We start from the raw sequence: 26256 nt of genomic DNA, 5'->3' as shown, positions 1-26256 counted from the left end.
CATGTGCACAAACAAAAACGAGAGAAAGAAAAAAGACAAAAAGATTGATAGAGTTGAACGCCACCCGCCCACTCCAAAGATCCCACAGAACGACTGGCCATTGCGTCTGGCTCCTTTCTAATCCAATCCAATAGAAATTCAAAAACATAGTTGGCATCACGACGACTCACATAAGAGAAAGAGAGAGGCGGAGGCAAAGAAGCGAAAATGGAGGGGCAGCCGCATCCATACGCATCAACAGATCTCAAACTGCCTGGCTATGTTCCTAATTTCCTCACTCAATTCACCATTGTCTCTGTCTATGGACTCTCCTCCCTTCTCGTCGTTTCTCTCATCTGGATCCTCTCTGGTTTGCCCTCTTTTTACACTCTTTTTTTCAGTCTTTTTTCCAAGACTGAAAGTGGGCTTTCATTAACTATACTTTACTGGATTGTAGATTTTATAGATTCCCTTTGAAAAATCCCGCAGTTTGTAGTTTTGGTTTATTAGCAGTAGCAGTAAACATAGATTTTGAAGCATGCATATTCTGGATGGCCCACTCTGATTTCAACTTTCAATCATGTACTAGATGTTTTTCAGAGTATTCTTATGGCTGCAGAAGCTAAAGGATCTTCTTAGAGGGATTGGCTTTCAGTTTCTCACTTAATTATTCTATGCACAGAGTTCACTGGTCAGTTATTAATGGCTGTTGCCTTGCTGGGCTACCCATTGGCAGAAACAAAATCTTCAATGAGAAATAAAAAATAAACAAAGGAGATGAGCTCATTCCACTCTACTCTGCATTTGCTAATTGAAATTTGAGATCTTTTTTCCAATTTTTATATATGTAGTTCAAGATCTAATTTTGTTCCGTGTTTGCACTTGGTAGACTGGAAAGGGTATTAAGGCTTGTTCACTTTGGATTTGGAACTACAGTTCTTTCCCAACGGAGAATCAATGTTTTTATCTTTTCTCGCTCCCTTTCAAGTAACGAAAAGGAAAGGTTACAGACCGTTTCTTGTTTAGATGTATTTTTTGAATCTTCATTATAGATTTCCTACCTCTGCAAATGCAACATTTTCTCTAACCAGTGATAGTTTTTTGGTTTCTAGCACATTTTTTGGTCCATCCTCGATTTTATAACAAAATTTGTTTTGCATCATGTTACTTGGTGATTAGTGTTATGCATGTTGTATTGAAAGCAAACACAAATAAAACACAAACAAGTAGATTTACGTAGTTCTCCAAAACTAGGTACGTCCACGGAGACAGCAGATTGTATATTATTGAAGGAATGATACAAACACTCAATTAAACCCGGTACAATCCCAATAAACCCAGTGTTTCATTCTTACACTTGGTGTTTCTCTTAAATTTATCTTTTTTCACTCTCAAAATTACACTTGCACTCACTTCCTCTACTTCTTGCACTCTTGCTTTCTCTGTCTTCATTTATAGGAGAAATGAGAGTCTTGGCAGCAACCAACAAAAAACAAACAACTCCTAACTACTATAATAAATATAGTGGTTAAAAGTCATGGTGGTTGATGGTGGTTGAGAAAATGTTGACAAATTTGCTACAAATCTCCACCTTGGCAAGATTTTTCTATCCAATCCTCGTGATCAATTAATGCTGTCTCTAATGCGCTATATGGTGCTGCACCCTGAAGGTGCTCAATACTGAGAGATGTTGATCAAGTCCAAACAATATTGGAACTTGATCATTGAGACACATTTTGCGAGCATGTCAGCTGGATTATCTGCGGTATCAATCTTATATAGCATAATATCCCCTTCATTCATAATTTCTCGAACAAAATGAAATCGAACATCAATGTGCTTGGTGCGGGAATGATGAACCTGATTCTTTGTAAGATAAATAGCATTTTGACTATCACAATGGACATCCACGTGCTCTTGAACAATTCCCAAATCTTCAATCAACCCATGTAACCAAATAGCTTCCGTGAAAGCTTCCGTTACTGCCATGTACTCTGCCTCAGTTGTTGACAAACCTATTGTTGATTATAACGTTGACCTCCAACTTACAGACCCTTTAGCAAGTGTAAACACATAGCCTGTTGTGGAGCGACGCTTGTCTAAGTTACCAGCATAGTCCGAGTCTACATAACCAACTAAATTTTGTCCAAGTCTATCATCCCTCTCAAACTTCAAACCAATATCAGTTGTGCCATAAATGTATCGTAGAATCCACTTAACTGCCTACCAGTGACCCTTTCCCAGATCATGCACATACCTGCTCACCATACTGACAACATGGAAATATCTGGTCTCGTACAAACCATTGCATATATTAATGCACCAACTGCATTTGCATACGGAATTTGAGCCATATGTTTGCGTTATTCCTCTGTACATGGAGACATTGAAGCATTTAGCTTAAGATGAGGAGCTAAAGGTGTGCTTACAGGCTTGGTCTTACCATCTACCCTGAATCTCTGTAGAATTTTCTTCAAGTATTGGGTCTGTGTCAAACAGACTATGTCTTTTCTTCTATCTCTCTGAATCTTTATGCTAAGAATCTTCTTAGCTTCTCCAAGGTCCTTCATTTCAAACTCAGTTCTCAGTTGAGCTTATTGTAGCAAATTTGTCAATATTTTTCCAACCACCATCAACTATCATGACTTTTAACCACTATATGTATTGTAGTAGTTAGTAGTTGGTTGGTATTTATTGGGTTGCATATGGGTTGCTGCTAAGGCTTTCATTTCTCCTATAAATGGAGACAAAGAGAGAGCAATGAGAGAGAAGAAATAGATGAAGTGTGTGTAGTGAGTGCAAGTGCAATTTTGAGAGTGAGAAATAACAGATTTGAGAGAAACACCAAGTGTAAGAGTGAAACACTGAGTTTATTGGGATTGTACCGGGTTGAGTTGAGTGTTTGTATCATTCCTCCAAAAATATACAATCTGCTGCCTCCGTGGACGTACCTGGTTTTGGGGAACCACGTAAATATGCTTGTTTGTGTTTTATTTGTGTTTGCTTTCGGTCCAGTATGCATAACAAATTGGTATCGGAGCATCAAGGAAGCTAGAACACAGAAAAAACATGTTTTTTCAGTTCTCGGTTCGAAGTTACAGAATTTTCAAAATTTTCAAATCTTGATTTTAATCACTTGCGAAGATTCCTCTCGTCGATACCAGTCTGACAATATAAAGATCATCAAAATCTAAGTTGAAACGAGCCCTGTAGAGCTCGTCGAAGTTTCGCTTAAAATCTGCTGGAAAAACTAGACAGTGCCGGAATTCTAGCCTGAGAAGATTATGCCACGTCACCAGACACGTTGGCGCTGAGTCATCATCCACACCATCAACAGGGGGTTAACATCGCCGTGTCATCAGCCATGTCATCTAATAATGACAGAATATTCTCTTGTCAGAATAAGAATATTTTATTAACAGTAAGAGAATATTCCCTTGACTATGACAGAATATTCTTTATCAGAGACAGAATATTCATTTCCTAAGTCAACTCGGTCAGATTGGTGTTTTTGGCCAACTCAGTGATTTTTTGACTTGTTTTAGGCCAAGTCAAGCTTATTCCTAACATTTTCAACCGTTTCGGACGCAACCGTGGTGTCCATTTTGTGAAACAGCAAGTCGAAGTTACTGTTTTGGCTCTTTTGAGCATAAAAGTGCGTGTTTTAACAATTTTGGGAGTCCATTTGTAATCCAAAAACATTCTAATGGCTAATATTCCAGAAGAAAAATCAGCAGGGAATGCTAGTATACCTCCACAATACATCCTGGTATCGAGTACCAAATTTGAGGTGGAGAAGTTTGACGAGAAAGGTAATTTTGGCATGTGGAAATGTGAAGTCATGGATATGCTTGTCCAAATGAATTTGGATTTCATTCTAGAAGATAAACCAGAGGATTTGGATGATAAAAACTGGAAAATGATAAATCAGTTAGTCTACAGTTCCATCCGACTTTGTCTAAAGGATTAGAAGTATGCCTTTTCAGAACAAAACTCTGCAAAGGAATTATGGCAAGCACTAGAGCACAAGTTTATGAAGAAAAGTATAGAGAATCGTCTTTACTTGAAGAAAAGGATTTTTTGTTTTTAGCACAAGAAAGGTACTTCCATGAATGAGCATCTGAATGATTTCAATAAAATGATAGCTGATTTGAAGAATTTAGATGTGGAAATTGATGATGAAGATAAAGCTTTGTTATTATTGAATTCACTGCCTGACACATATGAATATCTCGTCACTACTTTACTGTATGGTAAAGAAAAGATTAAATTCATTGATGTGTCCAATGCTTTGGTGAACAATGAGTACCAGAAGAAGAACCAGATTGTTCACAATGAGTCAACGTCAGAAGCATTGACAGTTAGAGGCAGAACAAACCCTAGAAGATTCCGAGGGCGAGGGAGATCTCGCTCAAAATCCAAAGGAGAATCATCAAACATGCGATATCTTGCAAAAGATGAGTGTGCCTTTTGTCACAAAAAGGACACTGGAAGAAAGATTGTCCAATCAAGGGCAATAAGAAAAAAGATGAACCAACTGTGAACGTTGCACGAGATGAAGATGAACGAGACTCTGCATTTATGGTCTCATCACCAGAAAACCATTCTGGTGAATGGGTTCTTGATTCTGCATGTTCCTATCATATGTGCCCTAACAAGCACTTATTTCCCGGTACAATCCCAGTAAACCCAGTGTTTCACTCTTACACTTGGTGTTTCTCTCAAATCTGCTCTTTCTCACTCTCAAAATTGCACTTGCACTTACTGCACACACTTCCTCTACTTCTTCTCTTTCATTGCTCTTTCTTTGTCTCCATTTATAGGAGAAATGAAAGCCTTGGCAGCAACCCATGTGCAACCCAATAAATATCAACTAACTACTAACTACTACAATAAATATAGTGGTTAAAAGTCATGGTGGTTGGAAAAATATTGACAAATTTGCTACAAATCTCCACCTTCGCAAGATTTTTTCATCCAATCCAGCTGACATGCTCGCAAAATGTGTCTCAAGGATCAAGTTCCAACATTGTTTGGACTTGATCAACATCTCTCGGTGTTGAGCACCTTCAGGGTGCAACGCCATATGACGCATTAGAGGCAGCATCTCCCTCGCCCTCGAAATCTTCTAGGGTTTGTTCTGCCTCTAACTGTCAATGCTTCTGACGTTGACTCATTGTGAACAATCTGGTCCTTCTTCTGGTACTTATTGTTCACCAAAGCATTGGACACATCAATGAATTTAATCTTTTCTTTACCATACAATAAAATGGTGACGAGATGTTCATATGTGTCAGGCAATGAATTCAATAATAACAGAGCTTTATCTTCATCATCAATTTTCACATCTAAATTCTTCAAATCATCTATCATTTTATTGAAATCATTTAGATGCTCATTCATGGAAGTAACTTTCTTGTGCTGAAAACGGAAGATCCTTTTCTTCAAGTAAAGACGATTCTCTATACTCTTCTTCATAAACTTGTCCTCTAGTGCTTGCCATAATTCCCTTGCAGAGTTTTGTTCTGAAAAGGCGTACTTCTAATCCTTTACAAGACAAAGTCGGATGGAACTGCGGGCCAACTGATTTATCCTTTCCCAATTTTTATCATCCAAATCCTCCGGTTTATCTTCTAGAGTGAAATCCAAATTTATTTGGACAAGTATATCCATGACTTCACATTTCCACATGCCAAAATTACCTTTCCTGTCAAACTTCTCCACCTCAAATTTGGTACTCGATACCGGGATGTATTGTGAAGGTATACTAGCATTCCCCGCTGATTTTTCTTCTTCTGGAATATTAGCCATTAAGACTTCTTTGGATTACAAATGGACTCCTGAAATAGTTAAAACACGCACTTTTATGCTCAAAAGAGCCAAAACAGTAACTTCGGCTTGCTGTTTCATAAAATAGACACCACGGTTGCGTCCGGAACGGTTGAAAATGCTAGGAACAAGCTCAACTCAGGCTAAAATGGGTCAAAAAATCACCGAGTTGGCCAAAAACACCAATCTGACCGAGTTGACTTAGGAAAAAGAATATTCTGTCTCTGATAAAAAATATTTTGTCACAGTTAATGGGGTATTCTCTTATTGTTGACAGAATATTCTTATTCTGTCAACAGAATATTCTATTATTATTAGATGACGTGGCTGATGACATGACAATGTGAACCTTCCTGTTGATGACGTGGATGGTGACTCAGCACCAACGTGTCTGGTGACGTGTCATAGTCTTCTCAAGCTAGAATTTCGGCACTGTCTTGTTTTTCCAGCAGATTTCAAGAGAAACTTTGGCGAGCTCTATAGGGCTCGTTTCAACTCTGATTTCGATGATCTTTATATTGTCGGACTTGTATCGAGGAGAGGGATCTCCGCAAGTGGTTAAAATCAAGATTTTAGAACTTTGAAAATTTTACAACTTAGAACCGAGAGCTGAAAAAACATGTTTTTTCAGTGTTCTAGCTTTCCTAATACTCTGATACCAATTTGTTGTGCATACTGGACCGAAAGCAAACACAAACAAACAAATTTACGTGGTTCCCCAAAATCAGGTAAGTCCACGGAGGCAGCGGATTGTATATTATTGGAGGAATGATACAAACACTCAACTCAACCCGGTACATCCTAGTAAACCCAGTATTTCACTCTTACACTTGGTGTTTCTCTCAAATCTGCACTTGCACACACTTCCTCTACTTCTTGCACTCTTGCTTTCTCTTTGTCTTTATTTTTAGGAGAAATGAGAGTTCTGGCAACAACCAATAAAAACAAACAACTCCTAACTACAACAATAGATATAGTGGTTAAAAGTCATGGTGGTTGAGAAAATATTGACAAATTTGCTGCAATTAGTGCATGCATTCGATAATCGGTACTCTTCGTTTTATTAATCTAATGAACTTACTTCCACAGAATAGAATGTTTTTTGAGTAATTAATTAATTAATTGCAATAGGCCATTTCTCCGATTTCAGGAAGGTCTCGTAAATTAGCCAAAATTGATAGATTGCTCATGTGCTGGTGGGCTTTCACTGGTCTCACACACGTGATTCTCGAGGGTTATTTTGTTTTCTCTCCAGAATTTTACAAGGACAAGACTGCTCATTATCTAGCTGGAGTTTGTAAGTGCTTCTTCTTTTTTTCTTTTATTCATATATACTTTATTTTCATTTGTGGCATTTAGCATTATTTACAATTGAGAGGCCATTTCAACCCTTTATTTTAGAGACAGAATATGGAATTGTAAAGCTTTGGTAAATAATGGTACTCATTATATATTTGGCAGGGAAAGAATATAGCAAAGGTGATTCAAGATATGCTGCAAGGGATGCTGCAACCGTTACTGTTGAAGGAGTGACTGCTGTTTTTGAGGGTCCAGCTAGCCTCCTGGCAGTATATGATTTCACTTGACTTGGTATCTAGAACGAGATTCATTTTTTTGTTCAAGTGTCAACAGACTTCATATCATCTTCCATTACCTTCAATCCCTTAATTCTTAAACAGTGTTTCTTGCTGACTTTTGGCAGGTATGCTATTGCTTCAGGAAAATCATACAGCTACATACTTCAGTTTCCCGTTTCTTTGGGACAGCTCTATGGAACAGCTGTGTATTTCCTAACCGCCTACTTGGAAGGTGATCACTTTGCTGCAAGTTCATATCACTATTATGTGTACTATATCGGTGCAAATGCCTCCTGGGTTGTAGTACCCTCACTCATCGCTATTCGTTGTTGGAACAAGATTTTTTCAGCAGTCCAAGTTCAAGGCCAGAAAAAGACCAAAAGTCACTGAGGTAGTACAGACTATATCATACCAAGACTTGGTTGGATAAGAGTATGAGATTTTATTGTGCATTTTATTCATGTTGTTAATTTATGCAATCAAATTTGTAATCTTGAAACCAATTAAACTATCACAATCAGCAACATAGACCTCCAAATCTCAAGCAACAATAATTGCTCCACAGAGATTGTTTGCACTGACACAACTACCTTCTATTCCATGCCATGCTTATGGATGTGAGCTTCATTTGTAGTATGCGGCTGGTGGATGTGAAGCATTTTACTAGGGTTATCTGTTTGCTTAGCGGCATCATTTTTTAGTTTTATTTTACAGCTTATATGGTTATCATACAATGTCTTTAGGAGTTTGAAAGTAGAGAATGATGTGTTTCTTCGCAGAATACCAAACCCAATCGAGCAATCTTCTATTTTCGATGCGCCTAGGTACAAATCTACTGGTTCTCTTTTCCTTTTTGACAAAAAAGAGGATTGAAAGCAGGGTCTCAACTCCCAAGTGAAATGGACGATGTAAATGAATTCCTTGAAATGGTTTTTGGTACTGTGCTTGATTGTTTATTTATTTATTATTTTTTTATTAACATAGATATTCAGATTAAATTACATGAATTTTCACTAATTCCATAAAAACCCAAAACCCAGCTTACTTTTATTAACATGGGTGTACGTTAGTTTGGGTTCGTTTCAAGTTATCTCACTTTATCGAATTGCAGCGTCCAAATCTATAAGCGAAGCATTCTGCGTGGACAGAGTGACTGCTTCTTTTTTCTTTCATTCTTTTCTCTCTCTTTTGTTGGTATGGGCAGATAAGGCGACTTGACTGCTAGGATTTCACATCATGAAAGCGATAGTACCTCAAAAATAGAAGGCGAATTCAAAACACGATGCCCTCGAAGTTTGAATCTGTAGACTAATTTGTATGGATTGCCTGTGATTGCTGGAAATTAAGGTCACCATTTGGAATGGTGGGGTATTTGACATGATTATGCATTTACCTTTTCAGGGAAAAACACAGAGGCTATTGATCGATAGTAAAAAAGATAGAACATGAGCTCCATAGCATTAGAAACCGCATCACTGTTATTAGTTTTTGTTATGTTTTTTTATTTTAAAAGAGTTTTTGAAAAATTTAATTTTTTAACTTTAAATTAAAAAATTAATGTATTCAAATTATTTTGATATATTGATATTAAAAATATTTTTAAAAAAAATAAAAAAAAATATATTATTTTAATATATTTTCAAATAAAATATATTAAAAAAATACCAAACTCCGTACCATACTTTAATATCTTAACATGCCCACTTGAAAGCTCTTTAAGTGGGCCAGTCAAATAGCGTGTCGTATAGAATTATAGATAGACACTTTAGAGACTTGGTTGAAGCTTCTGCCCTTGTTTTATTTTGCTTCTTGTTCCTAAAGCTAGATTTATGCCAAAAGGGAGCTTCCTTTCTTGTGGCGTTGAAAGAGATCACAATAGCTCAGCAGAGAAGAAAGCAGATCATACCATGGAGGGGGTCTCTCTAGAATTGAAAGTAATTTCCTGCAGAGATCTCAAAGCGTTCAATTTCTTTCAGAAGCTCTCAGTCAATGTTGTTGTCTCCGTTTTTAACGATGAACCAAGGAAGAATGAACAGCAGCGACAAAAGACAGCAGTGGACTTTCTTAGTTGTGTATTGAAGAAGAACGAAAAGCAACGACAACGCCTGCAGTGGCAAAAGACACCTCTAAACGATGAAGCACAGAAGAACGAACAGCAGCAACTTCTGCAGCGGCAAAAGACACCAGCGGACAGAGAAGGAGGTAGCAATCCTGAATGGAATCATATGATGCAGTTTGATCTCAATACCACTTCACTTCCTGGTCATGGTGATCATCTCTTTTTCAAATTTGAATTGCGCTGCGAAGGTGCCATCTTTGGTAACAAATCTATCGGGGAAGTTTGTGTTCCATTCAAGGATTTGATTGAGGAGTTTAACGGTAGTGTGAGGTTTGTAAGCTATCAGGTCCGAAACAGCGATGGGAAGCCTAATGGTGTCCTGAATCTTTCCTATGAGGTGAATGAGAAAGTCCAGAAGGAAGGAATTGAAAGTCCAAAAGTTGATTTGCCACCAGGAATTCGGTTCTCATCACCTAAGAAAGTTCGTTATCCATCCGTAGAGGTCGATGTTAAGTCAAGGAACGCATGCTTATACCCTTCCCTTGATGATATCAGCTTCAATTCCCCTTCACCAGGCTCCGGGTTGCCTTCTATGGAGTTATCTCATCCAGTAAAGGTACGTTACACTATGCCTCCGCCAACCTTTCCATTACAACTTCCACCATCAGTTGCTGTGGATCACGGAGTGCATCGGCATCAATTTCCATCGCCACTGACACAGAGTCCAGGTTCATATCGGTACACAACAAAGACGCCAGAGTATGGTTGCGGAACATGTGGGTATCCTCGAGGTTGGGCAATCAGGGATGTAATGTTTAGCTAGTTAGATTAGCAGTATTAGTGGATGTTGGTGTTGATATTTTTCACTAGCAGGCCGGTGGCTGATGTGATTTCATTTCTGTATGAAACAATCCCCCTCTGCCTACTAGCTAGGGACTTGTGATCTAATTTTTGCTATGCTTGACATGTTTCTTAAGTACTGCTCCTGCCAGTACGATCTGTTCATACATAATAAAAAGGAATGCCAGTTCTTTTCTCTCTGATTCCTTCTTTTGCAGAGGCCAGGGCATCAAGATTTGCTTCCATTTCACAAGCAGCGTTCCCAGATCGATTGCTGCCTAGTTGTTATCTCTTCATCGTGGCTGAAGCTTGTAATTGAAACAGGTATCTTAGTTAACAAGATTGAGGTGGACGGACAGACTATCAGATGGTCTACTGACCATCAACCGTGAAAATTTGGTGATAGAAGGTCAAATCGACTGTATATTCTTTCTCAAGGAATTGACGAGACAATTTGCACAAAACTTGACCAATTCCAATGGAAATTGGTTGGTAGAATCTTTGACTGCAACTATTGATCATGGCGTTTAGTTAAGGATTTGTTAGGCATGTCTTGTCTAGACGAGTTTTTCTTCTAAATCAAATGCATAGTTGTATCTCTGCGTAAGAACTAAGAAGACACCTCTCATTTGCCTTCCTCACTCGAACGAACGAACCAGTAAGGCAGGCTCTTCTTGTTGGATTAATTAGAAGCTCGACTTTAGCAGTTCCATTCCTTTGCATTCCCTCCTTTAATTCCTCTATGCATTAATCTGCTGTTTCCTTGTCTCGGATTCTCCCTAGATTAACAGAGAGAAGCTACAATTATGATTTTTGATGATATTTTTTAAATCTATTTTTTAAATTTAACCACACAGTAGGAAAAAGGAAGAAAGAATAGAGTTATAGAGGAAAAAATGTATTTTTTTCATCAAAACTATATTTTCTTATTCATGTAATCTTTTTTATTTTGACAACAAAATGACTTTTTTATTGGCATCATGGTTTATTGAATAAAAAGTAATAACATTCAGCAAAAATATTCACAGAAATCATAGTGATTTGAAATTAAAAAGAAAAAAGAAAAAAGAAAAAACATGTACAATTTTAATCAAACATTTAGTTTTTTTTTATTTATGTATTTATTTTTTCCTATGAAAAACATTGTTTTTTAAGTAAAAACTTCTTGTCAAAGTAAATTTTAGTCAAAAAAAAATATAAATAACATATAATTTTTACGGCTTTATATGAAAAATATAAGAGCCACAAATATAAATAAAATATATAAGAAAAATTATAATATAAAAATACATGTCTCACTCAATATTAATGAGCAAATAACTTTAAACATACACAATTATTCATGAAAAAATTATTAATATTATCGTAATTTAAAAAAAAGTTTAAAATTATATAATTTTTTAAATATTATCTTACTAAATATTTGAAACTCAAAATACCCTGGACTCACTGGGGCTATCCAACAAGATTTGTCTAGTTAACCGATCATGTCCTAGCCCAGTCTTCAAAAGCTTATTCGCCACCATTTAGAATGTATTTGACAGTATGGTTGCGGGTATTTTTCAAATAACTTTTCATGTTAAAATATATGTTAATGATATTTTTTTATTTTTAAAAAAATATTTTTGATATCATCACATCAAAACGATCCAAAACATACAAATCATATTAAATTTTAAAAGAAATATCAAATTTTTTAGAAACACAGCCGCAGCCGCATTTCCAAACGAGCCCTTAATCATTGACCACTGTTCTAATTCAGTAATTCTCATGGAAGGTTTGTCGCTGACAGGCTTGTAGTTCTAAATATTCCAGATAGATGGCTTTTGTCATGCTGTGGTCCGGTCTAATTTATTTTTATATATATAAAAAAATGGTCCGAAAGACATCACCGTCGTCTCTTGCCCAAAAGCTTTTATATATATATATATATATATATATGGCTTGGATGGCATTATTGTCTCGTCATCCACACTGACAAGAAGAGATTATGATAGCGTGCTAATCTAGCTAGCCACACATGAGTATTGAAGTTCCGATAACTGCCTCCTCCTCCGCCTCCGCCTCCTCCTCCTCACGCAAAATCATAATTGATGGCTAAAAAGCTTTCTACTTTACACTTTTGATCGACAAACCCTCTACTTCAAATTGAATCATCATTTCCAATCAAAGGTAGATACAAAAGGTCTAATGGAAGCAAGAATTTTCAGGGACATTTTATTTCTAAGCAGGAGAGTTGTTTTTTTAACCTTTTCACTTAGTTACTTACTTGTTTTATATACAATTTTTTTTTTTTTTTTTGCCTTTAATTGAAGAGTAAAGGGACCATATGTGACTTTTTAGCACGGTGTAAGACACTATAGGATCCGTTTGAAGAAAGCCATGGCTTTTAGTTGTAATTGTAGCTTCTAAAAAGAACACATGAAAATAATTGTGATATTAATTAGTTTTTAAAGTATTGACCGAATACTAGAAGCTATTAAATATTTTGTTATTAAATCTCTACTTGATTAGTAATTTTTTTAAAATTCTTAAAATATCTTGGTACATGAACTAATGCATTAATTATGTGACAAGAATGATTGTATATAGGTATCTTAAATGGGTGAAAATAGATTAAAGAATTTTTTGAGTTGTTACATCCATTTCTTGTTGGTTTTTCTTATACTTATTCTTCTATTCATTATCTGTATTATAGAGCTTAAGTTCGGTCTTCATATATAAATATTCAGTATAATTTATTTGAGTTCGTTAGACTTTATTTAGAAGTGCACCTAAATAAAAAGATATTGTTGAAATCCTCGAATGTTTATCGAAGTTAGTCCTTTTGCACAAAGTGAAAGGCAATAAAATCTTAAAGATAAATTATTAATCCTTGATAATAACAAAAAATTTAGGTTGAATTCTTTTTCAAAAGACTTCAATAAAGTAAGCACTCTGAACTAATTTTGTTTAAGTATGATTTCAATACTTGTTTAGTTTACTTGCTAAGTTTTTTTTTTCTATATCTCTTGCAAGTTTATATATTTGCTTAACATGCATGCTAGCTAGTTTTTTATAATCATTGCAAGTTTACCATGTTTTTATATGTTTACATGATTATAAACTAAACAATTATGCTACATGTGTAATCATCTAATCATTTTATAATTATTGAACAACAATAATAATGCTTTTTTAATAGTCCTTGTTTAGTTTATAATTTTTTGCGATGACTAGAATAATAGTTAAAGAGAATGTTGTAATCTTTGTGAAATCAATATACTTCATAACATGATTTCTATTGATTGTTTAGCTTTTTATACTTATTATAATAAGTTCTTATCAAACTTTATTTCGTTAAAATACCAGTATTGTCGTGATATTTTATTTTATATATTTGCTCTGGGAAGCTAATTATATTTATATAGGTTTGGCTGGTTAATACGATTGACTCAAGTTCTTTTTTATTGATATTTTTATTTTGAATTTCATCATTCAACACCTTCAATATTTGGTTGATTATGAATTAGGCTTTGTCATTTGTTTTAGTTTGTTTTCTATGAAGTTGTCTCAATCTCATGACCTGGGTTAGGAGTTTTACGAGTTAACTCGTGTAGACTTAAGTTGGTTTATTATGTCCCTTTTTATATTAAATTTTTTCAAATCTCGTCATTTAACAATTAGTTTCTTGGGAATCAAATTTCATAATTTGTTTCAATTTGTTTTATATAGGGGTTATCATGATCTAATGACCCGAATCACGAATTTGAAAGACTAGCTCAGGTTGTATCGAGTTGATCTAACATGTTATCGTCATAATATTTTTTTAAAACATGGTCTTGAATTTTTTATAGTCAAATTACGTTTTTACCAATGATCAAGTTATCTTTGGACCCATCGAGTCGATGAGGTCAGCTCTTACAACGTTTAAAATTTTTTCTACTATAAAATATAAATGTTTTTTTTATGTTTTAAAAAATGATCTGACTTGTAGCACAACACAAACCAATAATCTCGTATTTACTAAATATGAATGTTTAAATTTTGAAACTATATCTAGATACATGATGTTGTATTTAAAATTTCAATGGTATAATTTCAAGTTAATTTATCTTTGGAATTAAATTGGAATTATGTATATTGAATTATTTTTTTATTTTTTCTCACACACACATATAAACAATATAACCCCACAATGACATGATAAAATACTTTAAAACCAAAATGCATTATTTCAATTAAAAACAGAATGCCAATTGGAATGAAATTGATAACCTTGGCTAAGACGCCTTTTCATGAAAGAATATATTTTTGATGAAGTCATGAAAAAACTTTTTTTTAAAAAAACAATGACTTTCCTTAACTGATAAGTTTTGGGCCTAAGTCTCACTTGTAAAATAAATTTCTCATGGAATGAGAGACATTTCAATGCTTAAATCAATATTTAAGTTTTTATCCGGTGATGAACAGGTGAAAACTCAAGAAGATAAAAATAATGTTTTTTGTACGAAGAGAGGGGATGCGTGTTCCTTGTTTCATTTTATCTGTATAATGAAGAAATGCAAGGGTAAGTGTTTAGATCCCCCTCCTCTTTCTTGAAACCTAAGAATATATAGGTTGAATAATATCCAACAAGTATCTTAAAAATACATACAAAAACACATGTTGAAATACTATTCATAAATAATATGATTCTTATTGTGCATAAATAATACCTTGTAAATATTGCTATTCATAAATAGTAAAATAAGACGAGACAAGGTAACTCTCTTAGACCGTGAACTAGATTAGCTGTTTTTTTTTTTTTTTTTAATCATCACTTTTCTTTCTTGGATGGTTTTTTTACTTTTATTAATGTGATATTTTCTGAAACAGTTAACCCGGTATTTGTTTTTAAAAGTCTAACCATTTTCACGAGGAAGGCAAATCATGAATCTATCATTTGAGTTCTTATACGCTAGTCTTGCCTTTTGAATCGGCATGATTGAGTTGGAAATTCCATCAAAAAAATTTATTTATTTACAGATAAACATAAACATGAACTTTCTTGTCAGAATAAAGGGGAAAAAGAAGACGCAATTCAGTTTTTTTTTTTCCGGTGTCAGATTGCCACTGCTGTCTGGGATTCTGGAAGCCTTCCCAAATTCAAATTTAACATCTGGGCTTTCAAGTCCGAATCTCTGAAATGGACCAAAACAAACACTAGCCTAACCCAAAATGATGAACTTGGGCTCTATAGCTCATAATATAGTCCAGACCCAGAGTGCAGCCACGTATGCCAGATTGGCGCCAATACTTCCCGCCAAAACAACGCCCCCCGCCACTTTCTCATAAGTACAGTGTATGGGCTGAGAAAAAAGAAATTCCCCAAATCTTGCATTTCCAGAAACCCCCCTAAAAAGAGATAATGGCGTCTGGCAATTCTGGAAATCCACCATCATCGCCGGATTCTCCAACCACATCTGCGGGATTCAACACCGATCAGCTCCCTCACAACACCAGCCAGAACTACACCGACGACGACGATGAAGCCGCCGTTGATCCCCAAATCCTCCCCGAAGAGCCTGAAGAACCCGAAGAAGAAGAAGAGGAAGGGGAGGATCTATTCAACGACAATTTTATGGAGTCAGTTTACTAATTATTGCTCTTATTGTTATGATGATTATATGCTTTTTGTGTGAATGTTTATTTATACGTGGGATGAAATGTAGTGATTATCGGAGAATGGATGAGCATGATCAGTACGAGACCGTGGGCCTGGACGAATCGTTCGAGGATGATAGGGATCCTGATCAGGTGATTCAGGATCGAAGGGCGGCTGAGTTGGAGCTCGAGGCTCGTGATGTTAGATTTTCGAATCGGAAGCTCCCTCAGCTTCTACATGACAATGGTATCTTCTTCTTCACTAATTTGTAGCTGTTATGCAAAAATAAAAATAAAAAAGAAACCCTAAAGTTGGCTCTTTTTTTTTAAAAAAAAAACAAATTCAGTTTCTTTTTTGCTCTCTGTGAGTTTAAGTTAGTTGATTTTGTCATAACTAATTGAGAGGTTTATAGATTCAATTTCAACGCGATCTATGTTTTTGAAGCTGCCTGTATCATAGTTTATACCTTAATTTCATTAGATGTCATTGTGTCTGCGCCTCTGTTTTTGACATTGTTGAGTCTTGTTCTTGTGGGATATTTTGTTCCTGTGTTATAATTAGAAGTTAAAAGATATTTTTTTTATATAAAGTTAATTTCTTCAAATAACGAATATGAGCTAATATGATTATGTGATACACATTTTATTTATACAGTAAGTACATTTTAAAATTTTAACCTTTCACTTCTCTTAGCATGTCTAATGGTATTTGAAATCTTTTTTTGGTGAAACTCAAATTTCACTGTTTCTTCAGAAATTTGTTGAATGTATGATGTTAAGAAAGTTGTTCATGATTGGAAATTTGGTTGCAGATACGGATGATGACAGTTACAGGCCTTCAAAAAGGTCTAGAGCTGATTTCAGGCCCCCAAGAAGCTATGATGATGTTGATACTGATGATGGTTTGCAGAGCTCACCAGGTAGATCACAGAGTAGACATTCAAGGGAAGATGTGCCTATGACTGATCAAACAGAGGATTATCAAGATGAGGTGATGAACAGTATTATTTAATCTTTTCGCTTCATTTTTGAGATAATTTTGTGCTGTTTCACACGAAGCATTATGCTATTTTTTCTCATTACCAAAGTGATACCTATGTAGGATGAAGATGGCGATGAAGGCGAGTTTGAGATGTACCGTGTCCAAGGAACTCTCAGGGAGTGGGTTACCAGAGATGAAGTTCGTCGTTTCATTGCTAAGAAGTTTAAGGAATTCTTACTTACATATGTGAATCCAAAGAATGAAGATGGATATTTTGAATATGTTCGACTGATAAATGAAATGGTGTCAGGTGAATCATCTGTCAAATGTGATCTTAGCTTGTGATTGTGTATGCTAAACAATTTATGCACTGACCAGGCCCTCGCTGTTGTTAATCATTGAACTTATTTAATGTTACATCTGCAGCCAATAAGTGTAGCTTGGAGATTGATTACAAACAATTTATTTATGTCCATCCCAATATTGCCATCTGGCTCGCTGATGCCCCTCAATCTGTCCTAGAGGTCATGGAAGAAGTAGCCATGAAAGTTGTCTTTGATTTGCATCCTAACTACAAAAATATCCATCAGAAGATCTATGTCCGCATCACCAACTTACCAGTCTATGATCAGATCAGAAACATTAGGTATTGTTAATTATTTGATTTTTATGACTTTTTCTCCCCTTTGCCATGAGGTTTCAACTTTGTACATTGTGTTTTTCAGGCAAATTCATTTGAACACTATGATTCGTGTTGGAGGAGTTGTGACTAGGCGATCTGGTGTCTTCCCTCAGTTGCAGCAGGTAAAATATGATTGCAACAAGTGTGGAGCAATTTTGGGACCATTCTTTCAGAATTCTTATTCAGAAGTCAAGGTTGGTTCTTGCCCTGAATGCCAATCAAAAGGACCATTCACTGTTAACATTGAGCAGGTAAATATCTCATATCTGTCCAATTTTCTCCCTTCCCTTGCTGAAATGTCTGAGAGGATGAAGAAATTATCGTTAATCTTGTATTTCAGATATTCCTTGTTGTATTAGTCTCAGTTGAGCATCTTTGTTTCCTTGTCCTAATAACCAGAAATAATATGATCTTAAGAAATTTAACTAGTTTTCGACAAGGTTATTTTTGCAGCTGTATGGAGTAGATTCATAGACTTCAAACTCGTTGACATAGTTTTCTACGTCTTGCTGCAGACAATATACAGAAATTACCAGAAGCTTACACTCCAAGAAAGCCCTGGAATTGTGCCTGCAGGTCGGCTTCCAAGATACAAGGAAGTGATACTGTTGAATGATTTGATTGACTGTGCACGCCCTGGGGAAGAAATTGTAGGATCCCTTTCTTGGACTTGCTTGTTTTTGCTTGCTTGCTTTCTTGGTGGCTGCTTCCTCATTGTCTTTTTTTTCCACGTGATGTATTTCTCAGGAGGTCACTGGCATATATACAAATAATTTTGACTTGTCTTTGAACACAAAGAATGGATTTCCTGTCTTTTCCACTGTAATCGAAGCAAACTATGTCACAAAGAAGCAGGATCTCTTTTCTGCATACAAGCTCACTCAGGAGGACAAAGAAGAAATTGATAAGTTGTCTAAAGACCCTAGGATAGGGGAAAGAGTGAGTTTACTTTGTTTTCTTTTGTGTGGACCATGGCTTCTGTTATATCATAAAAAACTGCTTATGATTACATTCTTGAACTGAATTTTTAGATTATCAAGTCTATTGCTCCATCCATCTATGGACACGAGGACATAAAAACTGCATTAGCTCTGGCTATGTTTGGAGGCCAAGAGAAAAATGTTGAAGGGAAACATCGGCTGCGAGGAGACATCAATGTGCTTCTCCTAGGTGATCCTGGCACGGCAAAATCTCAATTTCTGAAGTAAGACCTATGCTTAGACAATTCTAAACGGTCTCTTTCTTGAGATGGTATAATGGCTATGGTGCATTAACCAAGGATGATATTTTTTTCTCAGGTATGTTGAAAAGACTGGACAGAGGGCCGTGTATACTACTGGTAAAGGGGCTTCTGCTGTTGGTCTAACGGCTGCAGTGCACAAGGACCCAGTGACAAGAGAGTGGACCCTTGAAGGAGGAGCCCTTGTTCTAGCCGATAAAGGGATCTGCCTGATTGATGAGTTTGACAAGATGAATGATCAGGACAGGTATGGAAACGTTTGTTTATTTCTTGGTAATCTGAATTCCTGTTCCTGTTGCTGTTGTGAGCAATAAAGATCTACCCATGATCAGGGTGAGCATCCATGAAGCAATGGAGCAGCAGAGTATTAGTATATCCAAGGCTGGCATTGTTACTTCTCTCCAGGCTCGGTGCTCTGTTATTGCCGCTGCAAATCCTGTTGGAGGAAGGTATTCAAGTTGATAAATTTATTTAGTTTCTAAAACTGAAAATTGGTCGAGGAAAAGCATGCAGAGTTTTTTTTTTAATGGGATGCTCATCAGGTGGGCCATATGCGAAAACATTTGAATTTGCAACAATTTTTTCAAGTGTTAACTTCTTATTTCAATCAACCTGTCAGATACGACTCCTCCAAAACATTTTCACAGAATGTCGAGTTGACAGATCCCATCGTTTCTCGTTTTGACATCCTCTGTGTTGTCAAGGTAACTCTTCTACAAACTCTGATTTTTCTTTTTTACTTGTCCCCTCAATCTTACCTGGAAGGAAGTTTGATTAATTGCAGGATGTGGTTGACCCCATAGCAGATGAGATGCTTGCAGAATTTGTAGTTGATAGTCATTTCAAATCACAGGCCAAGGGTGCTAATATAGATGATAGGTCCTATGGCGAGTCTCAGGAAGATCAAGCCTCTGCCAGGCCAGTTGATCCAGAGGTGGCATGCTCAAGCTCTTACCATCGTCTTCTTTTTTCTGTTTGTTTTTTGTCGTCTTTTCCTTTGATTTTTAATCATAGAGAGATTCTCCATGTTGTTTCAGGTTCTTTCTCAAGATTTGCTGAAGAAGTACCTTACCTATGCCAAGTTGAACATATTCCCAAGGTTTCATGATTCTGACATGGAAAAACTCACACAAGTTTATGCTGAGCTGCGGAGAGAATCTTCGGTGAGACTCATTGCTCTTGTTTCTTTCAATGATTTTTGAGTGGTAATCCTGTATTAACAATCTCTTGACAGCATGGACAAGGTGTACCTATAGCAGTGAGGCACATAGAATCAATGATACGGATGTCTGAAGCACATGCCAGAATGCACCTCAGACAGCATGTCACTGAAGAAGATGTGGATATGGCAATAAGTGTTTTGCTAAATTCATTCATTTCGACACAAAAATACGGGGTGCAGAGGGCTCTGCAAAAGGTACATAAAGAAATTGTTATTTTCTTTTATGAAACCTTCCTTTTGTTCTATGTTGTCTGCACTTCTTGACATGCTACTAACACCCACATCAGTTTGTCCATCGTGAAAAGGAAAGAAACAGGGAGAGAGAGAGAGAGAGAGAGAGAGAGAGATGCATGAGTGCACAATACGAAGCTGTCACGTTCTTTACCCTGATTTACTTTTGTTTCTTTCTATGTTGACAGCAGTAATAATACTCGACATCTTGAATGCGCTACTGTTAGAAATAGGTTTATAAATAGATGCATGGAAATATGTTTGAGATTCGACTGGTCAGTAGTCATTGTGGTTACTGAACTTTTAGATTTTCAAGTATGATATTTTCAACTCTATTGTTACCCGATGCTTCTGACTGGATTATGCTGCACTTAGAAATCCCTGCAAATCAAAAACATATAATCGATTTTAAAGCTTTTGGATATAGCTACCTGTACTGGATTTGCTCCCCTGAACTGTTGGATATCTCATCATTTTTGTGTTGCTCACCATTTGCCTATAACTCAGAACCAGTTCTGTACTCTTTCACTACCGCTGCAACATCTATGTCATGACACCCTGAATATGTTGACCAGGGGAATTAGCTGATTGCATAAATTTTAGTGTTTTTAGAGGTTGATTACTGAAAATAATTGATAAACTAATGCAGAGTTTCAGAAAGTACATTACTTACAAGATGGATTACAATAGAATGCTTCTCAATCTTCTACAAGAGATTGTGAACAGAGCACTGCGTTTTGAAGAAATCATTTCTGGCTCGGCGTCAGGGCTTACCCACATAGACGTGAAAGTAGATGATCTGCTGAACATGGTAACGGAAACCAGCACTTTGGTTTGCCTATTTCGTCACAAAAGGGTTGTACCTCGCATTGATTATTATTGACCTCGAGTTTTGATGTATTTTTTGCAGGCTGAAGAGCGTGGGATCAGTGATCTTAGACCCTTCTTCTCGAGTACTGATTTTTCTGCTGCCAACTTCAAGTTGGATGAAGAACGACGAATGATCAGACATCTCCTTCCAAGACACTAAACAGTATCAGAATGTGTTGCACATCATTAGATTAGGTTAATCATTTAGTTAGAATTTCAACAGTGTTTATGGTTGGTATTGGAGGAGCTACAAAAGTAATGATTTTCAGAAGAATTTCTCCGGCGATATCTTTGAGGCGTAACTCTTTTTTTCGGGTGACATTCGATATATATTTTTGTTTGAACAATTCCAAGTAGATTGGAGAACTGTACCTGTGGATTTAAATTCTAAAAGAAATTCTCGCAAGATCTAAATGCATTTTCATGCATGTGGACGCTTTTGTTTTCTGAAAGGGAATGGGTTTGACCCAAAATAAAAAAAACATCCAAGGGAAACGGATTAAAAAATGTAAGGATTACATACATAGTCTCTGAAATAGGACTAGTTAATTAGCTTCATTATATTACAGGGACTACGTTATAGTCTCAAAATAGAGAACAGGAAAAGAAAGTGGGGCCCAAGAAAAATGTCTAAAAAGACCTCGAAACCTGGTTGGCGGAAGTTGCCATTTTTTTTTTATTCTGGGGAGTCCAATACAACCAGAGAGTAAGGCCTTTACTGGCTGCAAGGTTCCATTGAAATGGAAAGGAGCCGGAAGCTGATTCCTCAGCTTCTGCTGATTGCTTGCTTTGTCTTTCAGATCTGCGCTAGTTATGATGATGTGGTTGGTATCCATCTTAATTTCACTCCTTTTCTTTACTTTTTTAATTTCATTGATACTCTCAGCTTATTTATTTCCATCATAAATCAATAACTATGGCTAGTATAATATTAATAATAATCTCATACAGCTTGGTGTTCTTGACTTATGTTTTCAGATGTTTTACGAGCCATTTGATGAATCTTTTGAAGGAAAGTGGATTGTCTCTGAGAAAGATTACTATCAAGGTTTGCTTTGCTTTTCTTTTTTGCATCTTCATTTCTTATATCCGTTTTTTTTATTTTTTGTTGCTCTTATTTATGGAAATCTAATGATGATTTTTTTTTCATTCATAGCACTTGACTTGCTTTCTGTTGTGGGTTTTGCTATAAAGTTTGCTTTATCATCTTTTCTTTCTTAGAAAGTACAGAGATTGCTTTTCTTTTGCGTCTGTGTCTGTTTGTGTTGACCTCAAATATGAACGATGTCTGAAATCAATGTACTAATCTGAGCGTGGATGACCTAATCAAGGCTTGAATGTGGGGGGCCTTGTTCTCATGCGCCAAAACTGAATATATATGAACTACGCGTGATGTGTTGGTTAATTGAATGCTAAGCAAACTAGTATGGTTGTGCTTGGTTCTCTTTTAGAATTCAATCTGCATGTTATATAACTGTCAGTAAAAATCTGTTACTGAAGAAAAATTATAGGGGACAAGGACAGTCATCAGCCTAGGTTTTTTAAACTTGGTGGATGGGTAATGATAAAGGTTTGCTCTGTGTGATGTATGAGATTAATTTAGTTATCAAGCTAACAAATGTAACTTCATTGGTGTCGAGGGGTCTGTCTACTTGTGATTTTTGTCACGAAGGAAAATTCTAATGTGAAGGGAAAATATGTTTTATAGAGTTGCATTGTAATCATTCTTGTACATTGTTTCAGCTGTAAAAACTAAAGGCTGATTCTGGTACAAGAATCTGTATGGTATTAGAAAATTCTGCCTATAATGATTCTGTATAAACTTGAATATGTTGCAACTTGCAGGTGTCATGATTTACTTTATGGCTGGTTTAGTCTTTTTGCAATTTATGGTTCTATAATGGCATCCAGTTTGTATTAGGTGTCTGGAAGCTCTCGAAAAGCGAGGGACACGATGATTATGGACTTCTTGTCAGTGAGAAGGCCAAAGGGTATGCCATTGTGAAAGAGCTAGACAGTGTATTTAGTCTCAATGATGGAACAGTAGTCCTACAGTTTGAGGTTCGGCTGCAAAATGGACTTGAGTGTGGTGGTGCCTACTTGAAGAACCTCCGTCCCCAGGAGGTTGGATGGAAACCCAAGGACTTCGATAATGAGTCTCCTTACTCCATAATGTTTGGACCTTACAAGTGTGGCTCCACCAACAAGGTTCACTTCATCTTCAAACTCAAGAACCCCAAGAGTGGGGAGTCTGTAGAGTACCATCTCAAGCACCCCCCTTCAGTGCCATCTGACAAATTCTCCCATGTCTATACTGCAATATTGAAACCAGATAATGAATTGAAGATTATAATAGATGGAGAGGAGAAGAAGAAGGTAAATTTCCTATCTGCAGAAGATTTTGAGCCTGCTCTTATTCCACCCAAGACAATTCCTGATCCAGATGACAGGAAACCAGAGGACTGGGACGAGCGGGCAAAGATTCCAGATCCAGATGCAGTGAAGCCAGATGATTGGGATGAGGATGCACCAATGGAAATAGAAGACAAGGATGCCGTGAAACCAGAAGGGTGGTTGGATGACGAGCCTGAGGAAATTGATGATCCTGATGCTTTAAAGCCTGGAGAGTGGGATGAGGAGGAGGATGGTGAATGGGAGCCACCAAAAAATGACAATCCTAAGTGTGAGCTAGCACCTGGCTGTGGTGAGTGGAAGAGACCGATGAAGAGAAATCCTGCTTATAAGGGAAAATGGCATGCTCCTCTAATTGACAACCCAAATTATAAGGGTATATGGAAACCTCAAGAGATCCCAAACCCTGCTTACTTTGAGCTTGAGAAACCTGATTTTGAGCCTATTGCTGCAATTGGTATTGAGATTTGGACCATGCAGGATGGCATACTCTTTGACAAAATTCTGATAGCTAGTGATGAGAAGGTCGCAGACATATACAGAGAAACAACATGGAAACCGAAGTTCGAAGTTTAGAAAGAGAAGCTGAAGGCTGAAGAAGCAACTGCTGGACATGGGATCTCCAGCTTCAAAGTAATATCCTCATTTCAACCATACCTCTTTGTTCTGTTTTGTTTTTTGGTACTGGAAAATGATTGTACTAATCTGCGGTTATTTCACATCCTAACAAACTCTCTTGGTTTGTTTTTTGCAGAAGAAGATTTTTAACCTTCTCTACAAGATAGGGGACATTCCTTTCTTAGGTGCCTATAAGCCTAAGATCATCGTGAGTGAACAAACTTGGCTGTTTATAGAACTGGTCCTGTATCTCTGCTTAATTTGAATAACTTATGATGGAATTACTTGTCTTGCAGGACCTCATTGAACAGGGAGAAAAACAGCCCAATATAACTATTGGCATCCTTGCTTCCATTGTGATTGTTATTTTCACAATTTTCTATAGAATACTATTTGGTGGCAGAAGGCCAGTGGTATGTTGTTTGAATCATAAAGCATTGACACGTTTCTTGAAAGCGCTGTTGCACGGTCTGATCTACATGAAACAATCTCTGTAATTTTGCAGGTTGCCCCGAAACAAGCAGTGCTGATGCTGCTGTGACTTCAATCAACCAAGGAAGCAGTAGAGAGAGGGAACGTGAGGATGAGAATGAGGATGAAGATGCTGCCGTGCCTCCTCGTAGGAGGGCTACAAGAAGGGAAACTTGAAGTAGGCATTTGTGTATATAGATAGGCCTACTCTTTGTTTCTAATCCTAGATTGCTTTCTAAATGACATCTTCGAGCTGCAGAATTAGTTTACAAATGGTGCTATCATGTTCATCTTTATGTTTGAATCGCATGGTGATGTAATTTTAACTGTAAGAAGTGATATGATTTCTTAATCCAAACTCGTGCAGCTTTTGCCATTCTATATGCCGGATGGAGCTCCCTGACTTCGTAGGTTTACCGCCAACCCAAAATTCATTCCAGATCAAGAATAACTAAAGAAAAGGCACTGGTATGAATCGCAGTAACACAACTACGATAATGCACATCTCAGAGAACCAACAGTAACCGGTTTCTGGTGAACTAAAACTAAATTCAAACGAGTAATCCGTAGATTTGTCTGAAATCATGTTAGTTTTCATTCTCTTAGAAACCATGTGGTCAGACACTTCCTAAACGCGATGGATGCATGTTGTGAAGCCATAGAAGAGCTCAAAACAAAGTACGATCCCTCGGTGAAATTTTTGGCCTCAAAGCCCTGCTAGTCTCAGATCACGATCTCCTTAATGCCTTGCTTCAGCTGCAGTGTAGAGGATACGGTAGCACCACATGTTCATGGCACCCTGCTCGATTGGCTGTATGCTCCAATTTCCATTGCTGGATTACATGGCGGCATAAAACCCACTCTACGAACTCAAGACAATTTCATCTTCCACACCCTTCATCATCGCATCCTTGGGAAATTGAGTGGAGATATAGATTTCAGTATCTTCTCTCCTGAAGCAGTGGAGCTGTTTTGCCACATCTGGTTAGAACTTAGAACCAACTGGACAGCCTGGTGGGAATGAAACCGAGATAAGAAGTGTATAGGATGAAAATTTCATATTTCTAAATCGATTCACATGATTTCATGCAGATTGACACAGGAATGCCAATCCATTTCCATCTGATTTGCCATAAACTTGGGAGTTTCTGCTTCTGTCAGGATTGCACCCAGAAAATGAGTTGAAATTCTGACCTCAGCAATTTAATGACCCAGATACCAAAATCAAGATGTCAGAAACTGAATCGCCCCCCCCCCCCCCCCCCCCGGAACAAACTCCATCCTTAAAATGGTGGAAAGAATCTGGGTCCTTTATTATCATTTCTCGCCTATTAGAAATAAACTTCATAGTATCATGACATCCGCAACACACGGAGGATTTTGGAGAAGCGAATAGCTGCCCCAGGCTGTGTAGAAATAAGCGCAAAAGAAAGTGCCAGCATTTCACTGTGCCCAATTTGAATGCACTCCCTCTCTTCATCCTCATCATGGAGGCTAACATCTGAAGCAGGCCTCCGTGCTTCAGTGTGTACTTTTTTTCATCAAGAATTAACTCCGTGTATATATATATTCTCTGACTTGGGTGGGATACATCTCCAGTCCCACACGTGAATTTTATT

The 26256-nt window shown here is 36.9% G+C and overlaps 4 protein-coding genes across 10 annotated transcripts; all 4 read left to right on the top strand.

Moving 5' to 3' along the window:
• LOC133680453 (probable 3-beta-hydroxysteroid-Delta(8),Delta(7)-isomerase) lies at window positions 1–7949 on the top strand. Of its 7 annotated transcripts, XM_062103416.1 has the most exons (4): window positions 1–349; window positions 6959–7105; window positions 7270–7378; window positions 7511–7949. In XM_062103416.1, exons 1-4 carry the CDS (start codon window positions 208–210, stop codon window positions 7773–7775), a joined length of 663 nt encoding a protein of 220 aa, XP_061959400.1. In that variant the 5' UTR covers window positions 1–207; the 3' UTR covers window positions 7776–7949. The 7 variants fall into 7 exon arrangements, 1 of the variants encoding a protein (XP_061959400.1); XR_009836323.1 differs by lacking the exons at window positions 7270–7378; window positions 7511–7949 and having other exon boundaries at window positions 208–982; window positions 6959–7109; XR_009836322.1 differs by lacking the exons at window positions 7270–7378; window positions 7511–7949 and having other exon boundaries at window positions 208–1299; window positions 6959–7109.
• Window positions 7950–9151: 1202 nt separating this feature from the next.
• Window positions 9152–10485, top strand: LOC133696843 (uncharacterized). The gene has a single exon (XM_062119128.1). It carries the CDS (start codon window positions 9215–9217, stop codon window positions 10265–10267), a length of 1053 nt encoding a protein of 350 aa, XP_061975112.1. The 5' UTR covers window positions 9152–9214; the 3' UTR covers window positions 10268–10485.
• A 5134-nt stretch (window positions 10486–15619) lies between these two features.
• LOC133680434 (DNA replication licensing factor MCM2) lies at window positions 15620–21542 on the top strand. The gene is made up of 17 exons (XM_062103393.1): window positions 15620–15891; window positions 15978–16156; window positions 16722–16900; window positions 17012–17201; window positions 17318–17537; window positions 17617–17824; window positions 18089–18223; window positions 18321–18512; window positions 18605–18777; window positions 18872–19060; window positions 19146–19262; window positions 19433–19517; window positions 19598–19747; window positions 19851–19976; window positions 20048–20230; window positions 20916–21077; window positions 21177–21542. Exons 1-17 carry the CDS (start codon window positions 15674–15676, stop codon window positions 21294–21296), a joined length of 2826 nt encoding a protein of 941 aa, XP_061959377.1. The 5' UTR covers window positions 15620–15673; the 3' UTR covers window positions 21297–21542.
• A 147-nt stretch (window positions 21543–21689) lies between these two features.
• LOC133680442 (calnexin homolog) lies at window positions 21690–25020 on the top strand. The gene is made up of 6 exons (XM_062103404.1): window positions 21690–21960; window positions 22115–22184; window positions 23058–24181; window positions 24303–24374; window positions 24463–24579; window positions 24672–25020. Exons 1-3 carry the CDS (start codon window positions 21877–21879, stop codon window positions 24122–24124), a joined length of 1221 nt encoding a protein of 406 aa, XP_061959388.1. The 5' UTR covers window positions 21690–21876; the 3' UTR covers window positions 24125–24181; window positions 24303–24374; window positions 24463–24579; window positions 24672–25020.
• Window positions 25021–26256: the final 1236 nt, after the last annotated feature.

The sequence above is a fragment of the Populus nigra genome, chromosome 1 (genome assembly GCF_951802175.1).
Source record: "Populus nigra chromosome 1, ddPopNigr1.1, whole genome shotgun sequence".
NCBI lineage: Eukaryota > Viridiplantae > Streptophyta > Magnoliopsida > Malpighiales > Salicaceae > Populus > Populus nigra.
This window is presented reverse-complemented; position numbering and strand designations above follow the sequence as displayed.